This window comes from Trachurus trachurus, assembly GCF_905171665.1.
Source record: "Trachurus trachurus genome assembly, chromosome: 1".
Lineage (NCBI taxonomy): Eukaryota > Metazoa > Chordata > Actinopteri > Carangiformes > Carangidae > Trachurus > Trachurus trachurus.
Genome location: NC_139891.1, coordinates 36,600,471 through 36,623,752, shown reverse-complemented (window position 1 = coordinate 36,623,752; position 23,282 = coordinate 36,600,471). Strand labels below are relative to the sequence as shown.

At 43.3% G+C, this 23,282-nt stretch overlaps 2 protein-coding genes across 2 annotated transcripts; both read left to right on the top strand.

Moving 5' to 3' along the window:
• Window positions 1-1,747: 1,747 nt before the first annotated feature.
• On the top strand, window positions 1,748-3,421 carry LOC310991990 (E3 ubiquitin-protein ligase TRIM39-like; the record flags this gene model as incomplete). The annotated part of the gene is made up of 1 exon (XM_083979939.1): window positions 1,748-3,421. One exon carries the CDS (start codon window positions 1,748-1,750, stop codon window positions 3,419-3,421), a length of 1,674 nt encoding a protein of 557 aa, XP_083836065.1.
• A 17,928-nt stretch (window positions 3,422-21,349) lies between these two features.
• LOC310985063 (E3 ubiquitin-protein ligase TRIM21-like) lies at window positions 21,350-23,143 on the top strand (the record flags this gene model as incomplete). Its single annotated transcript, XM_083970508.1, has 1 exon — window positions 21,350-23,143. One exon carries the CDS (start codon window positions 21,350-21,352, stop codon window positions 23,036-23,038), a length of 1,689 nt encoding a protein of 562 aa, XP_083826634.1. The 3' UTR covers window positions 23,039-23,143.
• Between the last annotated feature and the right edge of the window lie 139 nt (window positions 23,144-23,282).

The window sequence follows — 23,282 nt, the reverse complement described above, 5'->3', positions numbered from 1 at the left end:
AGAGGAACGTTGAGCGTCAGCGTCCAGAGGAGAAAGTAAAGAGTGAGAGGAGGACGACTGAGCTGCAGCAGAGACGAGACAGAAAGTCAAAGTGAGTCCATCAGGTGTTTGTCAGCAACACAGCAGAGTCTCTACCAAACACTGGTGAGTACAGCTCATCATATTCACTGTGTGAGCAGCAGCTTTAACACTGAGCTTCATCTCTACTCACTCTCTTCATGTCACACTGACTCTAGTGAACTGGCTCACAACAGACCTGAGGCTGTTTGTCCACAGAGACACTATAGTCCACTTTAAACTGCCTCTGTGTCTCTGCTCAGGACTTTTACAACTCCTCACTCAGTCTCTGAGCTTCACTCTCTACTTCACCTCATTTCCTGCTTTCATGCTGTCAAGTTATCACATCCTACTGCTGCCTTACTTCACACTTCCTGCAGCTGTTTCACAATAAAAGCCTCACACTTTTATTGTGAAGCAGCCAGAGGAAACACAGTGTCCTTGTCACTCAGCTCAGCTGTCAGAGGTTTTCTCTTCCAGTGACGTCATGAAAACATGTTTTGAGTTTGTGTATGTTAAAAAATCTAATAAGTCAATAAACTCAGCATCTTGTGACATAGGCCTACAGTATAGCTGCATACCACAATAACCACAGACAGGAAATTAGGCTGAATTTCACTTCCACATTGATGCCAAGGTAAACAGATTAACTTTAAAGGTGTTCTGGCCTGTTAGTCCTGTTTGTCGCCTCCTTCTACGAGTTTCCACGAGTTGCCGCACGAGTTTACCCGAGTAAGGAAAACTAATTTTATTGGTCGTTATCGAACGGGCGGGATAGGTGTTTGGGGCGAGACCGAGCTTGGTGTGTGTGTGTGTGTCTCAGACGTTTGATTGACGGATGACGGATCCAATACCAGTGGCTGATGAATCGTGAGCAATGTGACGCATAATCCATGTGCCTGCATTATCCAATGTGAAAAAAAACTACCCCACTTTCATCCCGGATTTACTCGAAAATAGAATTTTGCACACGGTTTGGCCTCCATCGTCTGATAGATGAGTTAGGGCACACTCACACTAGGGCCAGTTGATCCGTACCGTGCTGAAGCCCGAATGCCCCCCCTCCTCTGTCCCCCGCTGGCCCGCACTCACACTACCTCGAACCCAAGCATGCTCAAGCACGGTTGCCTCCGTCATCACGTTGATATACCAACACGGCGGATTCGCTCTGACTGCAGAAAGAACGGCACTTTGATCGGTTGTCATGGTTATCTTGAAGTTTAATCAAAGCGACGTTAACTAGCCATGTTTACAGCGCTACGTAATCGTTAATTGACTGTTGTTTACACGCGGTTGTAGACACGTTGTGTGGAACAAGCCAGCAGCGCATTACGTGTGCGCATTCCTGGCCACTCACACCAGCATTAGAATCCGGATTTACACTTACAATTACTGGCACAAGGCAGCTGCAGTGGAGGAACATCTGATTGAAAAAGGTAGGCTGTTCCATAGCCTTGGGGCTGCAACGGCTGAACCAACTGTAAGCGGGATAGAGATGACTGGCTAATACCTAAATAAAGTGAGTTGCAATAATCCAGCCTAGAGGTAATGTTAATGAGAAGGCGAACCGTCTTCAAGGACCAAAACCAATCAAGTTACCTTTAACTTCCGTACTTAATCATTACAATGACCTGTGACTGTGACAGACTTTTTAAATGAATGTTTGTTTTCTCTCTCTCAGTGTGTAGACATGTCTGCTGCCAGCTACCTGAGGTCTGAAGATCAGTTCCTGTGCTCCATCTGTCTGGATGTCTTCACTGATCCAGTCACTACACCATGTGGACACAACTACTGTCAGAGCTGCATCACTCAGCACTGGGACGTTAATGTACCATGTCAGTGTCCAATGTGTAACAAGGTTTTCAAAATAAGACCTGAGCTGCATGTCAACACTCTGTTCTCTGAGGTTGTTGCTCAGTTCAGATGTGAAGCTCAACAGAAAACCAGCAGCAGCAGCTCAGAGCAACAAGTTTCCAAACCAGGAGAAGTTCCCTGTGACGTCTGCACTGGAACCAAACTGAAGGCCCTGAAGTCCTGCCTGGTGTGTCTGACCTCCTACTGTGAGACTCACCTGGAGCCTCATCTGACACTGTCAGGTCTGAGGAGACATCAGCTGATGGAGCCTGTGGAGAACCTGGAGGACAGGATGTGTAGGAAGCACGATAAACCTCTGGAGCTGTTCTGTCAGACCGACCAGACATGTATCTGCATGCTCTGTTCTGTTTTACACCACAAGACTCATGAGTTTGTTCCTCTGAGAGAAGAATATGAAGGAAAGAAGGCAGAGCTGCGGAAGACAGAGGCTGAAACTCAGCAGATGATCCAGAAGAGACGACTGAAGATTGAGGAGATGAAACAGTCAGTGAAGATCAGTAAAGCTGTTGTAGACAGAGAGAAAGCAGAAGGTGTTGAGGTCTTCACTGCTCTGAAGGAGTCTGTTGACAGAGGCCTGAAGCAGCTCATCAAGGAGATCGAAGAGAAACAGAAAAGCTTAGAGAAACAGGCTGAAGACTTCATCACAGAGCTGGAACAGGAAATCTCTGAGCTGGAGAAGAGAAGCATTGAGGTGGAGCAGCTCTCACTCTCTGAAGACCACCTCCACCTCCTCCAAAGCTTCCCATCCCTGAAAGCTGCTCCACCCACCAAGGACTGGACAGAGGTCAGAGTCCGTCCACCAACATATGAGGGGACTGTGGTGAGAGCTGTGTCTCAGCTGCAGGAGACGCTCTGTGGACAGATGAAGAAGATGATGGAGGCTGAGATGAAGAGGGTCCAGCAGTTTGCAGTGGATGTGACTCTGGATCCTGATACAGCACATCCTGTACTCATCCTGTCTGGTGATGGTAAACAAGTTCACTGTGGTGATGTGTGGAAGAAACTCCCAGACAACCCAGACAGATTTTCTAAATGTGCCTGTGTCTTAGGAAAACAGAGTTTCTCTTCAGGCAGATTTTACTTTGAGGTTCAGGTTAAAGGGAAAACTGGGTGGGATGTGGGAGTGACCAGAGAGTCGACTGACAGGAAGGGAAAAATCACAGAGAGTCCTCAGAATGGTTACTGGACGATATTGTTGAGAAATGGAAATGAGTACACAGCTGGTGTTGCCCCCCTAGTCCCTCTCACTCTGAGGTCTGGTCTTGAGATGGTGGGGGTGTTTGTGGATTATGAGGAGGGTCTGGTCTCCTTTTATGACGTAGATGCTGCAGCTCTCATCTACTCCTTCACTGGCTGCTGCTTCACTGACAAACTACACCCATTCTTCAGTCCTGATCTTAATCATGGAGGAAAAAACTCTGTCCCTCTGATCATCTGTCCTGTTCAGATAAAAAAATCTAGTTCTTTACAGGAGTTGGTTAATTTTTAATTCAGGGAACACATGTAAATATTTAGTGTCAATACTGAACAATGTAAATCTTTTTGTTTTCTATTGAGTTAACCTTCATCAGATCATCATCACACAGGAAAGTTAACTGTGTGATAACTGCTGTTTAATCACTTGTTACTTTAGTGGATTAGATTAGATCAGTGGAAACAGGTAAAATAGTTCATCACTAAAATGAATCTGTAAATTAACTGAGTCTGGTTTGGGGAGTTAGAAGCAGATGCAGGTGTTTATTAATGTAACTGTTGATCACTATGACTCTTTTGAATATTAACACATCTTTATCAAAGACAATGTATTGTATATTCATCCAGACAGATTTATCTGTGCTGAACACACTGAGGTTGTTTGGATTTAGTATTTGTTAAATCATATTTCTCTAATAGCTTAATATGATGATAACACAGAACACAGACTTCACAATATTGAACATGATATCGTTCCAGACATCCATTTTTATCTTTAGTACAAATACTTGACAGAGGAACTGTTTAAAGATAATGATGTCAACAACAGGTCATTATCAGATATTCAGTTTAACGGCAGGAGCCTCTGTAAAAACATCTCACATATCCAGGACTGACTGAAACAAAACAACAAGACTTCCTCAGTCCCTCTGGGTAAATGTTGAACACACTAACATGGTCCAGATGAATCACAACTGCTGCACGAACAACTGGGTGGATATGAACTTCTGGACTGTATTAGTCAATCTCCAATGTGATTTAACGTATTACTTCTAACTAACCCTTTATTATCATGTTATTATACAAGACTGAACCTGTCTGTGAATGTGTCAAACAGCTGATTTACACTTTGTGTCCACTGTTGAAGTCTAACACCGGCCCGTATCTAGGGATGGGAATAAAGGCATTATAGATAACAGTGGTACTGTTTTAATCATTGAAGTTACTGTTCCCCCCGTTATAACTCTGTTACCATAACTGACAATAAAATGCTCCATTACTTGACTCAAGAAGTCCTTTCACTAAATAATAACACACCGTGTAGGACGTTATATACACATTAGTTTCAGTCCATCGACTGGTCGGAAAACAAGTTGTTTATCTGGAACTAACCAACTCACTCAGTATCCCTCCACACAGGCGGAGGGATACTGAGTGAGTTGGTTATTTCCAGATAAACAGGAGGTTTGGGGGGGGGGTCCTAGCCTCGTAAACCAGCCTCTTCCGGAAATGCATTTCATTTCATTTCTGCTCAGATTTCTGTGATTGACACAGCACGTTGGCCAATCAGGGACCGACTGGTGCAAAGCGCCGTCACTACACTGCGCGACTCTTACCACAACAAATATGGCGGAGCTATCTAGCAGTAGCAGCCTAAAAACAGCAACAAGGGAAGTTCTTAATGAAATACCATCCATTACAGCAATTAAACAAGAGCAAGAGTCTGCACTTGTTGAGTTTCTTGAAGGAAAAGACGTTTTCGCTGTTCTTCCAACTGGATTCGGCAAAAGTTTGATATACCAACTTGCTGATTGGCTGAATGGGGTTGTCGGTCAATGCTACTACTCCTGCCCACCCCATAAGCTTACAGGGGGAATGAGGCCAGACTCTCCCTGTGAAATGAAATGAAATGCATTTCCGGGAGAGGCTGGTTTACGAGGCTAGGGAAGTCCAAGTAATTTGACATATTTGAGCATTTTAATTTTTAAAAAGTAACGCAATAGTCACTTTTTCTAGTAATTAGTTACTTTTATAACGTAGTTATACAGTTACTCAGTTACTTCTTTGGGAAAGTAACTAACTAACTATAACTAATTACTCTTTAAAAGTAACGTGCCCCAGCTGTCAGTCGATGCAGGAGGCGGCCTCAGCCCAGATGTGGCCGTATTCGGGCCGGACTCAGGCCGGAGTTCCATGTTGGGTGAGTTGGTCCAGAGACAGAAGGAGAGACTGGACGGATGAAGCCAATTTTATTGATCAAGTAACATAAATAGGACAAATGTTTCACTGTACATACAACCTGGAAAGCAAAGTAAAAATAAATAGTGTCACAGCAATAAATTAAGAGCCTGAATGGACCAGGTGATGTTAGCTGGGAGCCAATGAGATGCTGGGTCACCTTCGTCTCCGGGGACGACAGTGCAGTTCATGGGCTATTTACACACATTTTACTTTATACACGTTTTTTTTTTTTCTTCAGTTTGAGTCGTTTCACACTCTTCAGTTCACATTCTTCTTTTCACGATAACTTCAGCAACAATTTAAAAAACTACGAAAAGCAAAAAGCAGCGGCTGATTATTAAAAACCTTTAGTTACATATTACAACAGCGTCGTCGTCACAGCTATCAACGTTTCTTTAATACGTGTTCAGTATCAAATACTTCAGTCAGCAGGATACAAAAATATCACACACTCTTCTCTCTCCACCAGCGCCCTCAGCTCCCACAGCCTCCACAGGTCAGTGAACGCAGCAGCTCTCACCTGGAGCCCCGCGGGGAGAGACTGACGAGCGTCTTCACAAACCGTCCCATCTGAACTTCTGGGACATTGAACGCAGCACCTTCACCTCTCTGAGAACCAGAGCTGTGTCTCTTCTCAGGAGCTTCATCTACGTCGTCCGGTCCAAAACGTCCACGTCAAGACGCCATGATGAGTCTGTCTCAATCAGACGGGAAATAGCCTAACATCTGGGCCCAGTTGTTCAAAAGGTGTAATCTGGATAAAAATTATTTGGATTTTGAAATCCCTTTTTTTTTTGCTATCCAGGATCACGTAATCCGTCTTAATTATATCTCAGTTGTTCAAATCAAAGTAGGATTTGATCAGTCTGATCCAAACTCTTCAAGATGACCAAATCCGGATATTGAGTGCTCTAGATGGGACTGTCCATCACAACACGGGGTCACTCAAAGTGTGTTTATTTGAAAACGTTGAGTGTATGTGTTGTTTTCTGTGCTCTTTGTTGTTTCTTCAATGTATTTAAACAGCCAGACCCCATCTGGTTGGGCTGTTTAAATACATTTAAAAAAGCAAATATACAGTACATTAGTGAAATTGTGAATCTTTCCCAATGGGTTTCAAATTCAGACTTCAAATTTCATTAAATTCAGTTTGGGGAAACGTTTTTCAGTTGTAGAATATTCAAAAGTTAACTTTATTTACTATTCACTGTTATGGTTTAAACATTTGGTGCACAATATAAATCAATAAATGTATATACTACATTATAAATATTGTTTATTTGACCAGTTTGAATTTAATTTAAAGGCCCCATGCTGTGCACTTTTCTCTGGGTTTATTTACCTGCTGATATCCCTAACAAGATGTATCATTGGTTTTGAATACCTGTGATCTGCTTAATATGGTTTCTACTGCCCCTTTCTGTTGCCTCTTTCTGGAGCTCTAGCAGGCACAGGTCATTTAGCCAATCAGAAGAGAGAATGAGAACCTCTCCTCTGATTGGCTGACTGTTTTTGAGTGGCATGTGGTCGGGCCAATCACAGGCAAGAGAGAGCACATCTCTCCCACCTTAGCTTCTCTCCACTGGCTTCCTGTAGGATTTAGAATAGACTTCAAAATCCTTCTGCTGACTTATAAGGCTCTTAATGATAAAGCTCCAACCTATCTGAAAGAACTAATCATTCCTTACTGTCCTACCAGAGCACTCCGCTCCCAGAACGCAGGTCTGTTAGTGACTCCCAGTATCTCTAAAAACAGACTGGGAGGTAGAGCCTTCAGTTACCGGGCTCCTTTACTGTGGAACCAGCTCTCTCCATGGGTCAAAGAGGCAGACACTCTAACTACATTTAAGTCTAGGCTTAAGACCTTCCTCTATGACAGGGCTTTTAGTTAGGGCTGGTTCAGGTAGCTCTGAACCATTTTATAGCTACGCTGCTATAGGCTTAGACTGCTGGGGACACATCTGGTTACACAGAGCCCTCTCCTCTCCTCCTCTCTCCTCTCCTCTCCTCTCCTCTCCTCTCCTCTCCTCTCCTCTCCTCTCCTCTCCTCTCCTCTCCTCTCCTCCTATCTCCTCTCCTCTCCTCTCCTCTCCTCTCCCCTCCTTTCCCCTCCTCTCCTCTCCTCTCCTCTCCTCTCCTCTCCTCTCCTCTCCTCTCCTCTCCTCAGTATATTTTTGAACTGTCATTTTCTGTTGTACTCTGTAGTTTGGCCTTGGTGTCTCGCACTCTCTCTGTGTTTCCGCAGATCCACCGGAGCTCCATCTCTCTGCACCAGCCGCCGCCTGCATCGCCCCCCCCTCCCACCCTTTCCCCTGCTGTTAGACCGGCCTCCCCTTCCTTCCCATGGACCAGTCTGCCACCCAGTCCTCCCATCGAGCTGGCCAGCTCTCCCTGCCCCCCCCCCCCCCCCTCCCCCCAGCAGAGACTGCCTTCATCAACTCCTGCTAACATTTCCATATTTCGCACATTCTGTGACAAACTGTAAACTGTTTCTTGTCTGTAACAACATCTCTGTCCCGTCTGTCCGTCCTGGGTGAGGGATCCCTCCTCTGTTGCTCACCCTGAGGTTTCTCCGATTTTTCCCTGTTAAAAGGGTTTCTATGGAGTTTTTCCTCAGTGGATGTGAGGGTCTAAGGACAGAGGATGTTGTTACGATGCCATGTAAAGCCCTTTGAGACAAACTGTTTGTAAAAACGGGCTATACAAATAAAATTGCCTTGCCTTGCCTTGCCTTGCAAGTAACTGAAACCTAAGCTGCATTCATAAAAATTGAAAAAAAAAACAACTGGTCACGGTGGGCGGAGTTACCTTGTGTGTGACATCACAGAAAGGAGGAAGTGCTATCTGCTCGTCTTAAAGAGAATGTTCCTACAAATGGGCGGTGTGTGTTTCTCCGTTTATGACCAGTTTGATGCATGAGGCAGTATATACGTGGCCCAGAGACCTCCCCAAGCACGAAAAAATAACCAAAATCACATTTTTCATGCCATGGAGCCTTTAAATGACATTTTGTTCCTGAATCCACCCAACTACTGGGATCAGAATAATCGCGTTTTTTTAGATCAAAGTTATCCCGATCCTACGTACTAAAAGGTTTTGAACGACACAAACTGAGGGTTCGATCCAGATGAAAACCGAGACTGGATTACGTGATCTAATCCGATCTCAGAATCCGTTTTTGGTTTTGAAACAACCCATTTCCAAGATTTGATCCGATCCGTTATCCAAAATCCGATCGGATTAAACCTTTTGAACAACTGGGCCCTGATGCCGGAGGCTTCAACCGGTCAGGACCGGACGTGTTGGACCAGACCAGCTGCAGATGAAGCTCATGGGGATGTGATGGAGAGCTCAGGAACAGACGGAGGAGGCGTGTTGTTGTTGAGCTGCTGGTCCGGTGAGGTCGCACCTCCATCGCCACTGTCGCTCTCTCACTCGCTGCACCCGGACACAGAGGCTGCAGGTTCTCCGGCGTGTGGCCACTGACCAGCCGCTGGCGTCATGTGACCACAGCTTTCATAGTCCAGCTCTGTGCCCATACACACGCACACACACACACACAGACAGACACACACTGCCCAACAACATGACAAAAAATAAAAGGAGCAACAACAAAAACTGATGTAAACATTATTTCAGGACAAACAAACACCTGAGACTAAAACTTCGCCGCTGTGCTGAAAATTTTGTGTTGTTCTTTTATCAGTGCCTTTTTTTTTCCTGTCGCCACGACAACTGATGATGATGATGATGATGATGATGATGATGATGATGATGATGATGATGATGATGATGTCAGCCGCCAAAGAAGAGGCAGCGACCAACTGTGACATGGAAAATGTGTAAGGAAAATGTGAATTCAACTGTTCTCTCCTGTAAAAGCAAAGAGTGACAATTAGATAAATGTTTAAAAGCTCCTACCTGCTGTTAACTTGTTCATGTGATGGCTGCCCAGGACAGTGAACTCGGTGATAAACAAGTTGCTTAGTCACTGTTGCCATGACAGCGGTCTACGTTACAGTTTACAGCAGGAAACCATTGGCTGTGTCTGAACTCCCTCCCTCCTTCACTAGTGCATTCTGTATAGAGGACTTTATAGTAGCTCACTGGTAAAATGAAAAAAACCTTTCAGATACTACCCCGCCACACAGTTAATTACGTTTTTATGTTGCTTCATTAAAACGTTGCAGATCGATGCTGGCCGCGCTCATAACCGTGATCTGTAACCGCAATGCATTATGGTGTATATTCACCACATAACTCGCTTAGTGACCATCGTTTGTACACTACTTTTCACTACTGCATTGTGGGATAGCCTACTATGGGAAAATTAATAGGCCTACTCCCTAAACATTCAGACACCACTACAAAATGGTCTAAGTCCAGTGTTTTTCAACCTTGGGGTTGCCTGAAATGTCTAATTGAAAAAGAAAATTACTGATAAAAATATATTTTAATTATTATTCTCTTTCAAATTATGATTAAAAACACCACACACAATCTTAATCAGCTGTTCTCTATACTTTCACTTGCTCAAATAAAATGCAGCAGCATATAAAAACATCTGAGCATCTTGATTGACGGCCGCAATCACGTGACTGCACATGATCACGGGGTCGCCAGAAATGTGTGATGTCAAAATGGGGTCACGAGTCAAAAAAGGTTGGGAACCACTGATGTAGTCACTATATAGAGAGTAGTGAGTGATTTCAGACACGGCTGTTCGTCAGGTCAAAGATCAGAAAAGATAAATACATACCGGTACATAAAACTTAGAAAATATGTCTGCAATATAATATTTCAGATTAATTCTATTTAATAAAATTATTATTTTATCGCTACTTTTTATTGTTTTTTGTACCTTCTGTGTCTGCACCTGACACCACGTCAGGTTCCTCGTGCTGTAAACTGACCTTTTCTGCTCTTGGCAATAAAAAAACTTTTATGATTCTGATTCAGAATCAGAATTTTTTTTATTGCCAAGATTATATACTGTCTATGTACCAGGCATGGTCACCAATCTGGCCTCTCCCACGAGTGTGTGTGTGTGTGTGTGTGTGTGTGTGTGTGTGTGTGTGTGTGTGTGTGTGTGTGTGTGTGTGTGTGTGTGTGTGTGTGTGTGTGTGTGTGTGTGTGTGTGGACTTCCAGGTGTCAGTGCAGGTTTTGTTACTGAAATTACACAGTGTTGTGTAATTTCTCTGGTGTGAACACTGTAGTCTCTATTAACTGTACTGAGCACATATATTTGACACTTTAATCTACTGCCATCTACAGTATATAATGTAGGCTACATAAATATTTTGGTAACGCTTTATATTAAGGTCCTTGTAATAAGCATTAGTTAATAGGTAATAAGGCTCTTATAAGTGATTACAAGATGCTTATTAACATTATTATGCATTTATAAGACTATATTAATAGACTAATTATAATATAGTTAATAGCAGACTATAATTGATTTATAATAACTTATAATAAACTTAGTTAACTGCTTGTTGATGCTTATGAACATTAATAAGATCCTTATGAGTATCTTATAATTGTTCATAATAACATTACAAACACATATATTGACTCAACTAGCCCAATCATTTTGTCTTTGTTATGCCTTTATTAATCTTAAGGTCTGTGTAATAAGCGTTAGTTAATAGGTAATAAGGCTCTTATAAGTGCTAACAAGTATTAATAGTCTCATTATAATATAGTTAATAGCAGACCATAAGAGATTTATAATAACTTATAAGAAACTTGTTAACTGTTTGTTGATGCTTAAGAACATTAATAAAATCTTCATGAGTATCTTATAATTGTTCATAATAACAACAAACACATTGAGTGTAGCCCAACCATGATGTCTTTGTCATGCCTTTATTAATCTTTTTTGTTTGATTTATTAACATTAATATATACTTTATTGCTCATCTATTATAAATTAACAATGCACTTGTTAACAGTTAACTATGCTTTTTGCAGGTACTGGATCTAAAGCGAGAACAATGTCTTATTAAGGCTGATAAATATTTTTATTGTGCATTATTATGCCCTTATTATCAGTTAACTATGCACTTGTTAACAGTTAACTATGCTTTTTGCAGGTACTGGATCTAAAGCGAGAACAATGCCTTATTAAGTCTAATAAATCTTTTGTAATGCATTCATTAATGGTTAACAATGATTTTCACAACTTCCACATCTGTAATGAACAATACATGTGGTCAAGGTTGATGAAATGTAAAGAAAAAATTGCATAGTAATACAAATGTTTCAACAGTGAAGCCCAACATTGTTTTATTCATTGCTGTCAAGTAAAGAGACATTTTACTGAAAATGTATAAAAATCTAAATCACCTAAAACAGGTAGAAAGCACCTTTAAAACATTTAGGCATATTATACAAAACATAATTTAACTCAAAAAAGTGCAATTTTGCAAAGTGCAACATGATTTTTATACTTACAATGTATAAAAATAACCTAAAACAAGTCTTTGAAAAAAAAGTAGGCTACACTTTTATTTTTTGTAATTTTTAATTCCATTTAACATTTAACGCAGCTGCTCTTTTGCACTCTTGTTTGCATCAAAAGCAATTTCCTCTTCTTCTTGCCATCATCTGAGGTTGAGGAGCTTGAGGAGTCTGAGGAGGGGTCGGTAGAGAATGAGGATAGAGGAAATTTACATCTGAGTTTTCATAATGACATTTTTTTAAATGTAAAAACATAAAAATAAAAGTCTCGATATATCCTGCAATAACACTTTACAGTTGAATTTTCAAGCATTTTAAATGTAGCACATTTCATTAAACTCAAACTCAAATGACTGTGCTGAATGTTCACAGCAGTAAGTAGGCTATCATGCACAGAAAAGTGTCAAGAACATATCAGACGGTGCACAACGAAAGAGAGAAGTTATATATTTCGACAATGTACACTGTATGTATATAAGCCTAGCTGGAGACAAAATAAACTACATTTTAATATAAAAACGTTCTCACTGATACACAGAGGAGCGCTTCCGTAGGGCAGCAACAGTCATGAGGCGGCTAGGTCTACACTAGCTTCGGCTAACGTTAGCTATGCATGTTTGAGTTTGTACTAACTAGTTAGCAGCAGTTAAACTTACCAGAAGAGTCATCCTCCGTCTCACAACGCTTCCTCTTGTCAGCTGCTTCTTTTCGAGGCCCAGAATGGGTTTGAATTCTACTCGGGGGCAGAAATGTTGGGCAACTACCTCCATTTTACACATGGGCATGTGTTAAGCTATCAGCGGCTAGCTTAAACCGGAACTTCCGGTTTTGCTGTTTGCCTTCAAAATAAAAGCGAAAGGGTAAAATGTTTCAAGTGAGAAGAAACTCTACAAGTCTGCTCTTCTCCTCCGACGCACCTTTCTGAAAACCAAAATCAAATGCATAATAAAAGATTTATCAGCCTTAATAAGACATTGTTCTCGCTTTAGATCCAGTACCTGCAAAAAGCACAGTTTACTGTAAACAAGTAAACTTATAATAGATGAGCAATAAAGTATAATGTTAATAAATCAAACAAAAAAAAGATTAATAAAGGCATGACAAAGACATCATGGTTGGGTTAGATTGATACTCATGAAGATTGTATTAATGTTCTTAAGCATCAACAAACAGTTAACAAGTTTCTTATAAGTTATTATAAATCTCTTATGGTCTGCTATTAAAGCAGAAGTGAGTGATATATTTGTGTTAATATAAGTCTTAAATAGTTATATCTTCCGACAGCAATCACTTACATAGAGTGTTTGGACTGAAACACGGGTCTGTCAGTCACTCTGCTCTGCTCTGAGCCGAAGAGAAAACATTTATCGTATCCTACAGTTTTTATCCAATGAGGAGAGAGAACGGCATGCAGGGCTGTGTGTGCAGCCAAGGAACGCCGTGAATGTGGTGACGTAGCGACGAGGACTGTTATGGTGCGTTCAAGGAAACTCGTATTTTTCCGACCGTGAAGTCGTACCAGTTCGATCTGGTACGAGTTCACCGGTCAGAAGTTACGAGTGGCCGTTATAGTGACTTTCACCGGTAAAACAGGTCGGAAAAACACGAGTGGGTTGCCTGGAACGCTACAAAGTCGTAAGTTGTGACTTGAAGCTGTAATTTACGATTTCAAAAGCCTGCCTGGAACGCAGCATTAGCGAAAACGACCGGATCACTCACTTCTGCTTTAACTATATTATAATGAGACTATTAATACTTGTTAGCACTTATAAGAGCCTTATTACCTATTAACTAACGCTTATTACACAGACCTTAAGATTAATAAAGGCATAACAAAGACATAATGATTGGGCTAGTTGAGTCAATATATGTGTTTGTAATGTTATTATGAACAATTATAAGATACTCATAAGGATCTTATTAATGTTCATAAGCATCAACAAACAGTTAACTAAGTTTATTATAAGTTATTATAAATCAATTATAGTCTGCTATTAACTATATTATAATGAGTCTATTAATACATATATAGTCTTATAAATGCATAATAATGTTAATAAGCATCTTGTAATCACTTATAAGAGCCTTATTACCTATTAACTAATGCTTATTACAAGGACCTTAATATAAAGCGTTACCAATATTTTTAATGTTAATAGACAGAGAATTGAGCTCAATCGGATCGTGTGATTGCATTGTTTAATCATGTTTTCCAGAAATGTGTGATTGTATTTTATTTGAGTCTTGTGTGATGTGCAACTGAGCTGTTGTGTGCTGCCGTCTTGGCCAGGTCACTCTTGGAAAAGAGGTTTTAAACCTCAATGAGTTTTTTTACCTGGTTAAAGCAATACTTACCTTTCTGGAACTTTTGCACATTTCTTTGTCTAAGTTAAAATGCTATTAATAATCTGATGATACATTAAAATGTAAGAGAAACCCAACAGGGTTAAAAACTCATAATTTTTTCATTCTCATATAATTCTGAGAAAAGTCTGACCAATAATATTATTCGGTCCGATTAATAAGATTTGACGAGCGACCGAACCTACTTAATATGTAATCACTTTGTGCACCCCTCTCCTCCTCTCCCCCCTCCCGACCAGGAAGAACGCTTATTGACAGAGCAGTAGCAGGACACAGAGAGCAGAGGAGACTAGAGTCACAACACACAAGAAAGAAGGTTTTTGGAAATAAATAGTTTTTTAAAAGACCAATAACTGCAGCCGCAGCTGGTCGTGGAGTTTCATGTCTGATATTGTAACGTTGATAGTGAGCAGCCCCGAGTGATACGTAAACACAGGAAGTCACATGTGTCTATAAAGCATCCAGTGCTAACGGCTAGGCTACTGTTGCGCCGCATTTGACACTGTGGATCACCACATTCTCATTGACAGGCTTAGGGACTGGGTGGGTGTAACAGGCACCGCCCTAGCCTGGTTCACCTCTTACCTCAGCGACAGGTGGTTTTCAGTGGCTGTAGGCCCTCACAGGTCAGACCCCACCCCCCTTCACTGTGGTGTACCCCAAGGCTCCGTTCTGGCCCCTCTCCTATTCGCCCTCTACCTGCTCCCCCTCAGTCATATCATCAGAAAGTTTCCAGGCATCTCCCATCACTGCTATGCTGATGACATCCAGCTCCATTTCTCATTCAAACCTGAAAACCTACAGAGCCTCAGCATCCTCAGTGATTGCCTGGCAGCTATTGAGGGCTGGTTGGCCAATAACCTCCTGCAGTTAAACACCACAAAAACAGAGGTCCTAATCATCGCATCTGACAGTGTTACAGCCAAAGTACAAGAACATCTGGGTCCCCTCAAAAACCACATCCATACCGACATCAGGAACCTCGGGGTGCAATTCGACCAATCCATGCACCTAGACAAACATGTAAAATCACTATCCAGAAACTGCTTTTTCCATCTGAGAAACATCTCCAAACTCCGCTCCATAGTATCTCACCCGGAATTAGAAATGGCAATTCACGCCTTCATCTCATCTAGACTGGACTACTGTAACTCATTATTCACTTGCCTTAATCAGTCATCCATCGACCGCCTTCAACTCATTCAAAACGCAGCAGCCAGACTTCTCACCCGGTCAAAAAAGTCCTGTCACATCACTCCCATACTCGCCTCACTGCACTGGTTGCCAATATCCTTCAGAATTCAATTTAAGGTTTTACTGCTCACTTACAAAGCTTTCCATGGCCATGCCCCCAGCTACATCTGTGACCTCATTCACCATCACACCCCCAGTCGTTCCCTCAGATCAGCAGACCAGGGCCTCCTGTCAGTCCCTCGGACCCGTCTGAAAACCAAGGGGGACCGGTCCTTTGGGGCAGTGGCCCCGAAGATGTGGAACTTGCTCCCACTGGAGATGAGATTTGCCCAGTCGGCAGACTGTTTCAAAGGTCAACTGAAGACTTTTCTGTTTAAAAGGGCTTTTGGGTGCTAGATACAGTGGGATGTGACTCTCCTCTCATTTAACACTGTTTTTGCCTCGACCCCCTCGGGTCGATCAAGTGCCACTTGATGTTCTCATATGTTGTTATCTGTACTATTACTATGTAATATGCACAGTACTTTCTTTATTTTATTGCGTATTGTGATGTAGTGTATGATGGTTTTATCTATGATGTGAAGCACTCTGTGTATTCGTACTGAGAAGGGTGCTATACAAATAAAGTACTTACTTACTTACTTACTTACTTACTGTTAGCTCTGGGAGTTCTCAGCGGTCCGGACCCGGTTGAACTCCGGACCGGCACGGCTCGACTCGGCTCGGTCTGGATTTATTTTCGGCCTGAACCAGCGCATCAGGTGGCGCTGGTCCGGCCGCCAGCCCGGCTCGTTGAGAACTGTAATCTGTAACAATCACTTCCCCTGCGTCTCCAGTAGCAGTAGGCTAACAACAGTTTATTATAAAACTCATCAGTCATCATCACTGAGTCCGTTTATATGGTTTAAAACTCTGGTGTTGTGTTTGTTTGTGTTGTTCCCGTTTCACTCGCGTTCCTGTTCTGTTTACCGTTGCCATGCCAACGCATGCAGCAGGGAGGGAGGGGGCTCGTGGAGCTGCGCAGGAGGGAGAGGTGGGTGGGACTTGTGAGGGAGGTGGAGCTGTTGATTTTCAAATGTTTGTGCTGTGCTGAGTGAAATGCCAGATCGGTAAGTATTGCTTTAAATAAAGGATATTGATTGATTGGTTGAATGTGACTGTTTAAAGTGTAACTAGATGAATATAGAATAGAATAGAATAGAGAGCTGTTGGTTTTTATTTGGTTTTATTGAGTTTTATTTGGTCTTATTTGATTCATTTTAATCTCTTACCCCCGAGCACTGCTTTATATGTATGTCCTGTTGCATATACTGTGCTGTTTGTTTGTCTATGTCATGTGATTCACTGCAAACAAAATTTACCTGAGGGTACAAATAAAGTAACCTTTGACCTTTGACTTGTCAGGCGAACCTCTACCTTTGCTCCCTGTTCACCAGATAAAACCTGTTGAAAACTGGAAACACTGGAACCAGAGGAACGTTGAGCGTCAGCGTCCAGAAGTGAAAGTAAAGTGTGAGAGGAGGACGACTGAGCTGCAGCAGAGACGAGACAGAAAGTCAAAGTGAGTCCATCAGGTGTTTGTCAGCAACACAGCAGAGTCTCTACCAAACACTGGTGAGTACAGCTCATCATATTCACTGTGTGAGCAGCAGCTTTAACACTGAGCTTCATCTCTACTCACTCTCTTCATGTCACACTGACTCTAGTGAACTGGCTCACAACAGACCTGAGGCTGTTTGTCCACAGAGACACTATAGTCCACTTTAAACTGTCTCTGTGTCTCTGCTCAGGACCTTTACAACTCCTCACTCAGTCTCTGAGCTTCACTCTCTACTTCACCTCATTTCCTGCTTTCATGCTGTCAAGGTATCACTTCCTACTGCTGTTTTACTTCCCGCAGCTCTTTCACAATAAAAGCCTCACACTTTTATTGTGAAGCAGTCAGAGGAAACACAGTGTCCTTGTCACTCAGCTCAGCTCTGTCAGATGTTTTTTCTTCCAGTGACGTCATGAAAACATGTTTTGAGTTTGTGTATGTTAAAAAATCTAATAAATAAACTCAGCATCTTGTGACATACAGTATAGCTGCATACCACAATAACCACAGACAGGAAATTAGGCTGAATTTCACTTCCACATTGATGCCAAGGTAAACAGATTACCTTTAAAGGTGTTTGTCCTGTTTGTCGCCTCATTCTACGAGTTTCCACGAGTTGCCGCACGAGTTTACCCGAGTAAGGAAAACTAATTTGATTGGTCGTTATCGAACGGGCGGGATATTCAATGTTTGGGGCGAGACCGAGCTCGGTGTGTGTGTGTGTGTGTCTCAGACGTTTGATTGACGGATCCAATACCATTGGCTGATGAATCGTGAGCAATGTGACGCATAATCCGTGTGCCTGCATTATCCAGTGTGAAAAAAAACTACCCCACTTTCGTCCTGGATTTACTCGAAAATAGAATTTTGCACAAGGTTTGGCCTCCATCGTCTGATAGATGAGTTATCACACTAATTTTAAGACCCATAGTGGGATCAAATTCATTTTTCTTTTCTGTACAGCTTTAAACCAGAGCTTCTCAAACCTCCTCCACCACGGCCCCTACAGGTGGAAAAGCTCCGTCCGTTGTTGTTGTTGTTGTTACGTCCATAGACTGTAAGGTCTAGAGGTGTGGTTCAGATTACAGGTTAGAGTGGTGGGAGGTATGACATCATCATTTCATAAAAGATCCGTTGTGGGTGTCTACACAAAAACGGTGGGACAACGGACTTTCCCACTCGAGGACCAATATCCAGAAAATTCCCTCTCAGAGGTGAGCCAATTAAAACCTGTTTTGATTGCAGAGTTGTTTGACGCGGGTCGACGCAGGTTAGTGATCCCACTGTGGTCCGAAGCCAATTGTTAGCAGGTTTAAATTGTTTTTTTGCTAGTAGTCTACTTGCCAGCGCATAGGGCCCCATTGTGAACCCGGAAATGTTGAGTTTTATGTTAGAAATATATAGTATGGGTCCCCAGTATTCAGAAACTGCCGGATGCTAACTTATATATATTGGACAATTTGCAGGTTTAGACAGCCATTTTGAATTTTGAAAATGTCAGAAATGGATTCAGCATCATCAATAACCCCTAAAACCACTCCAATATTGCCCAGATCAGCCAAGTCAATTTTGTTGAAATATTGCCCATATAGGCAATTATGCTAATTTATGCTAATTATGTAAATAATGCAAATTGTCCAATATATATAAGTTAGCATCAGGCAGTTTCTGAATACTGGGGACCCATACTATCTATTTCTAACATAAAACTTTGGGGTACTCAACATTTCCGGGTACTCATTGTTGGCAAGTAGACTATAGTGGGAAAGGGGCTTAACTGTGCGTTCACACCAAAAGCTTCCAAAGCGTCAAAAACGCTCGAGGGTGGGCGTCAGACAAGACAGCTCCCAAAACGGCAAATATTTTCAGCCGCTTTGGCCGCTCGTCACGTGACTGACGTCAAAGTTCGATAGCGCTGGTCATTGGGGAGCCGAAATACAAAAAAAGAAAAAAAAAGGCAGCCGACGGACATCTCTATTCTGACAGGCTGCCGCCGGTTGCCGCTTAACCGCGTCATAGCTCATTACCCTAAAGTTAACGATGGTTCAACTTCTCATCTGGTGACGCTTTGGAAGCTTTGGACGCTTTGGAAGCGCGGCGACGCCTGTTGACGCTTTGGACGCTCGGTGTCGCCGGGCTCTCATTGAAAATGAATTGACTTCCGGCGTTTTTGACGCTTTGGAAGCTTTTGGTGTGAACGCACAGTAAGAGTCCCAGGTATTCAATCCTAGGTGGGGACAACACCTTGGGGGGGGTCCAGAGGGTCATCGGCTACCCATCATGTGAGTCGTTAGGGTCACATGGGCCAAGGTGTGAAAGAGGGTTAAACTGTCTTGGGAGGGGCTCTCAGTACAGAATAAAGCCAGGAACACACCGGCCTGACCGTCGGGCGTCGGGGAGAGTTGGACAGCGTCGGGTAGGCGTTGGTGTGTTCATCTGCGTCGGGGAGGCGCAGAAGCTGTCGGGTCTCGTCAGGCCCGTTTCAACATGCTTAGTTGGGGCTCGTGGGGCATCGGGAGAGTAGACTCATCGGGTCCTCTGATTGGCTGTGTGCTAGCTATGGCGATTCTGATTGGCGGTGCCCTAGCGAATCAGCGCTGTGTGTGGAAGAGGCGGAAGTGACCATAGTAAACAAATGGTGCGGTCTCTCCTTACATTTTTTCTCCTGCAATGTCTTCGGGCAAGAACGAGCCCGAGAGCAGACAACGCCACCATCAGCTCAGCCAGAGCGATCATTTTGCTGCCAAGCTTTGTTTTCCAAAACGTCTTCTCAAGACGTAATAACAAGCTAATGCTGTGTGTACTTTGTTTTTAATCTCCATGTGTGGCAAGGTGAAGAGGGCCCGGGCAGGGATTGAATCCACGCCTCCCGGGTAAGAGTCATGCGCACTAACCAGTCACCCAAAGGGACATCCCTTTGGCCAAGTAGCCAGGGTGCACAATCAATTGGAGGCATAGTGATAGGACCCTCAACTGTCACATCTCTCCCCCTCTTTTCACAAGCACGTCCTCGTGCTTCCGCACAGGCTGCCACACATTAGGAATCCATAGACCCACCCCTATTGCTACATGGATCCTGCCAACAACGCCAGAATGTGGCAAGGTGAACGGGCATCCCTTTGGCCAAGTAGCCAGGGCGCACAATCAATTGGAGGCATAGTGACAGGACCTGTCAACTGTCACACACAGTTTCTTCGGTGGTTTCTCCGTTACGGCATTTCCTGTTTTCATGTTTTGGATTACTGGCACGAGACTAGCGCCACCCGATGTTAGGGAAACTTACTGCATCAGAACGTACAGGCTGCTGTCTAGTCGGCAGTAGTTGAGGCGGTGTGTTTCACTGCTTCCTTTCTGTTACATTTTCTGCTACATTTCCATATTTCGCACATTCTATGACATAAACTGTAAACTGTTTTCTTGTCTGTAACAACATCTATTGCACGTCTGTCCGTCCTGGGTGAGGGATCCCTCCTCTGTTGCTCACCCTGAGGTTTCTCCGATTTTTCCCTGTTAAAAGGGTTTTCCATGGAGTTTTTCCTCAGTCGATGTGAGGGTCTAAGGACAGAGGATGTTGTTATGATGCCATGTGAAGCCCTTTGAGACAAACTGTTTGTAAAAACGGGCTATACAAATAAATTGTCTTGCCTTGCCCTCTCCCGACTGTGTCCGACGAGAGGTGACAGACTGTCTAGGGAGGGCTCCCAGTACAGAATTAGACACATGTCCACTGCAGGAACTTCAGAGTAATTTAATGGGGCCGGTGCCGTTGGTGTGTGTCTCTACTGCAGGAACCTTTTACGAGGCCAAAAGGAGTCCCTGCCTTGAGGTTGGTACTTAGATCAGCCATGAAAAACTCCTGGACGGGGCTTGAGGTTTACTCTGTGCTGATTGAGGTCGGAACATTCCTCACTGCACTTGACGACAACCTAACACCGCTTAGTTTGTGTTTGGGTGTTTTGTCTTTGGGATGGACTTGTATTTGCCTTTAAGTTTGGTCAACAACCTGCTGTCCTTCGTATCCTCCCTTGTGAACTTGATGTTGCTGTCCACTGAGGTAATGTGCTCATTGAAAGCCTCCATTTCTTGGGTTTTGATTCACACCTGGGAAGGGGTCGGGAAGTCGCGGCAAACAGGTCCAGTTCTCTACCTGGGGGGCGGGGCCGTCCTGTTGACCTGTTTATTTCCCTAAAGTTAAACATGGATCCTTCTTCACCAGTTCCCATTGTTAATGAGAAGGCAAACCGTCTTCAAGAACCAAAACCAATCAAGTTACCTTCAACTTCAGCACTTAATCATTACGATGACCTGTGACTGTGACAGACTTTTTAAATGAATGTTTGTTTTCTCTCCCTCAGTGTGTAGACATGTCTGCTGCCAGCAACCTGAGGTCTGAAGATCAGTTCCTGTGCTCCATCTGTCTGGATGTCTTCACTGATCCAGTCACTACACCATGTGGACACAACTTCTGTCAGAGCTGCATCACTCAGCACTGGGACGTTAGTGACAGGTGTCAGTGTCCATTGTGTAACAAGGTTTTCTATGTGAGACCTGAGCTGCATGTCAACACATTCATCTCTGAGATGTTTGCTCAGTTCAGACGTGAAGCTCAACAGAAAACCAGCAGCAGCAGCTCAGAGCAACAAGTTTCCAAACCAGGAGAAGTTCCCTGTGACGTCTGCACTGGAACCAAACTGAAGGCCCTGAAGTCCTGCCTGGTGTGTCTGACCTCCTACTGTGAGACTCACCTGGAGCCTCATCTGACACTGTCACGTCTGAGGAGACATCAGCTGACGGAGCCTGTGGAGAACCTGGAGGACAGGATGTGTAGGAAGCACGATAAACCTCTGGAGCTGTTCTGTCAGACCGACGAGACATGTATCTGCATACTCTGCTCTGTTTTAGACCACAAGACTCATGAGTTTGTTCCTCTGAGAGAAGAATATGAAGGAAAGAAGGCAGAGCTGCAGAAGACAGAGGCTGAAACTCAGCAGATGATCCAGAAGAGACGGCTGAAGATTGAGGAGATGAAACAGTCAGTGAAGATCAGTAAAGCTGCTGCAGACAGAGAGAAAGCAGAAGGTGTTGAGGTCTTCACTGCTCTGAAGGAGTCTGTTGACAGAGGCCTGAAGCAGCTCATCAAGGAGATCGAAGAGAAACAGAAAAGCTCAGAGAAACAGGCTGAAGACTTCATCACAGAGCTGGAACAGGAAATCTCTGAGCTGAAGAAGAGAAGCACTGAGGTGGAGCAGCTCTCACTCTCTGAAGACCACCTCCACCTCCTCCAAAGCTTCCCATCCCTGAAAGCTGCTCCACCCACCAAGGACTGGACACAGGTCAGAGTCCATCCACCATCATATGAGGGGACTGTGGGGAGAGCTGTGTCTCAGCTGGAGGAGACGCTCCATGGACAGATGGAGGAGGTGAAGATGAAGGCTGAGGTGAAGAGGGTCCAGCAGTTTGCAGTGGATGTGACTCTGGATCCTGATACAGCACATCCTCATCTCATCCTGTCTGATGATGGAAAACAAGTTCATCATGGTGATGTGTGGAAGAAACTCCCAAACAACCCAGAGAGATTTAATCCTGGTGTCAGTGTCTTAGGAAAACAGCGTTTCTCTTCAGGCAGATTTTACTTTGAGGTTCAGGTTAAAGGAAAAACTAAGTGGGATGTGGGAGTGGCCAGAGAGTCAATCAACAGGAAGGGAGAAATCACACTGAGTCCTGAGGATGGTTACTGGATAATGTGGTTGAGAAATGGAAATGAGTTCAAAGCTGGTGCTAGCCCCTCAGTCCGTCTCAGTCTGAGGTCTGGTCCTGAGAAGGTGGGGGTGTTTGTGGATTATGAGGAGGGTCTGGTCTCCTTTTATGACGTAGATGCTGCAGCTCTCATCTACTCCTTCACTGGCTGCTGCTTCACTGACAAACTACACCCATACTTCAGTCCCAGTCTTAATAATGGAGGTAAAAACTCTGCCCCTCTGATCATCTGTCCTGTCAATCAAACTGTACAGATCAAAACATCCGGTTCTTTGCAGAGGTTGGATAATTTTTAATTCAGGGAACACATGTAAATGTTTAATGAATGTAAATCTTTTTGTTTTCTACTGAGTTAACCTTCATCAGATCATCATCACACAGGGAAGTTAACCGTGTGATAACTGCTGTTTAATCACTTGTTACTGTAGTCGATTTGATTAGATCAGTGTAAACTGGTAAAATATTTCATCACTGAAATGAATCTGTACATTAATTGAGTCTGGTTTGGGGAGTTAGAAGCAGATGCAGGTGTTTAATGTA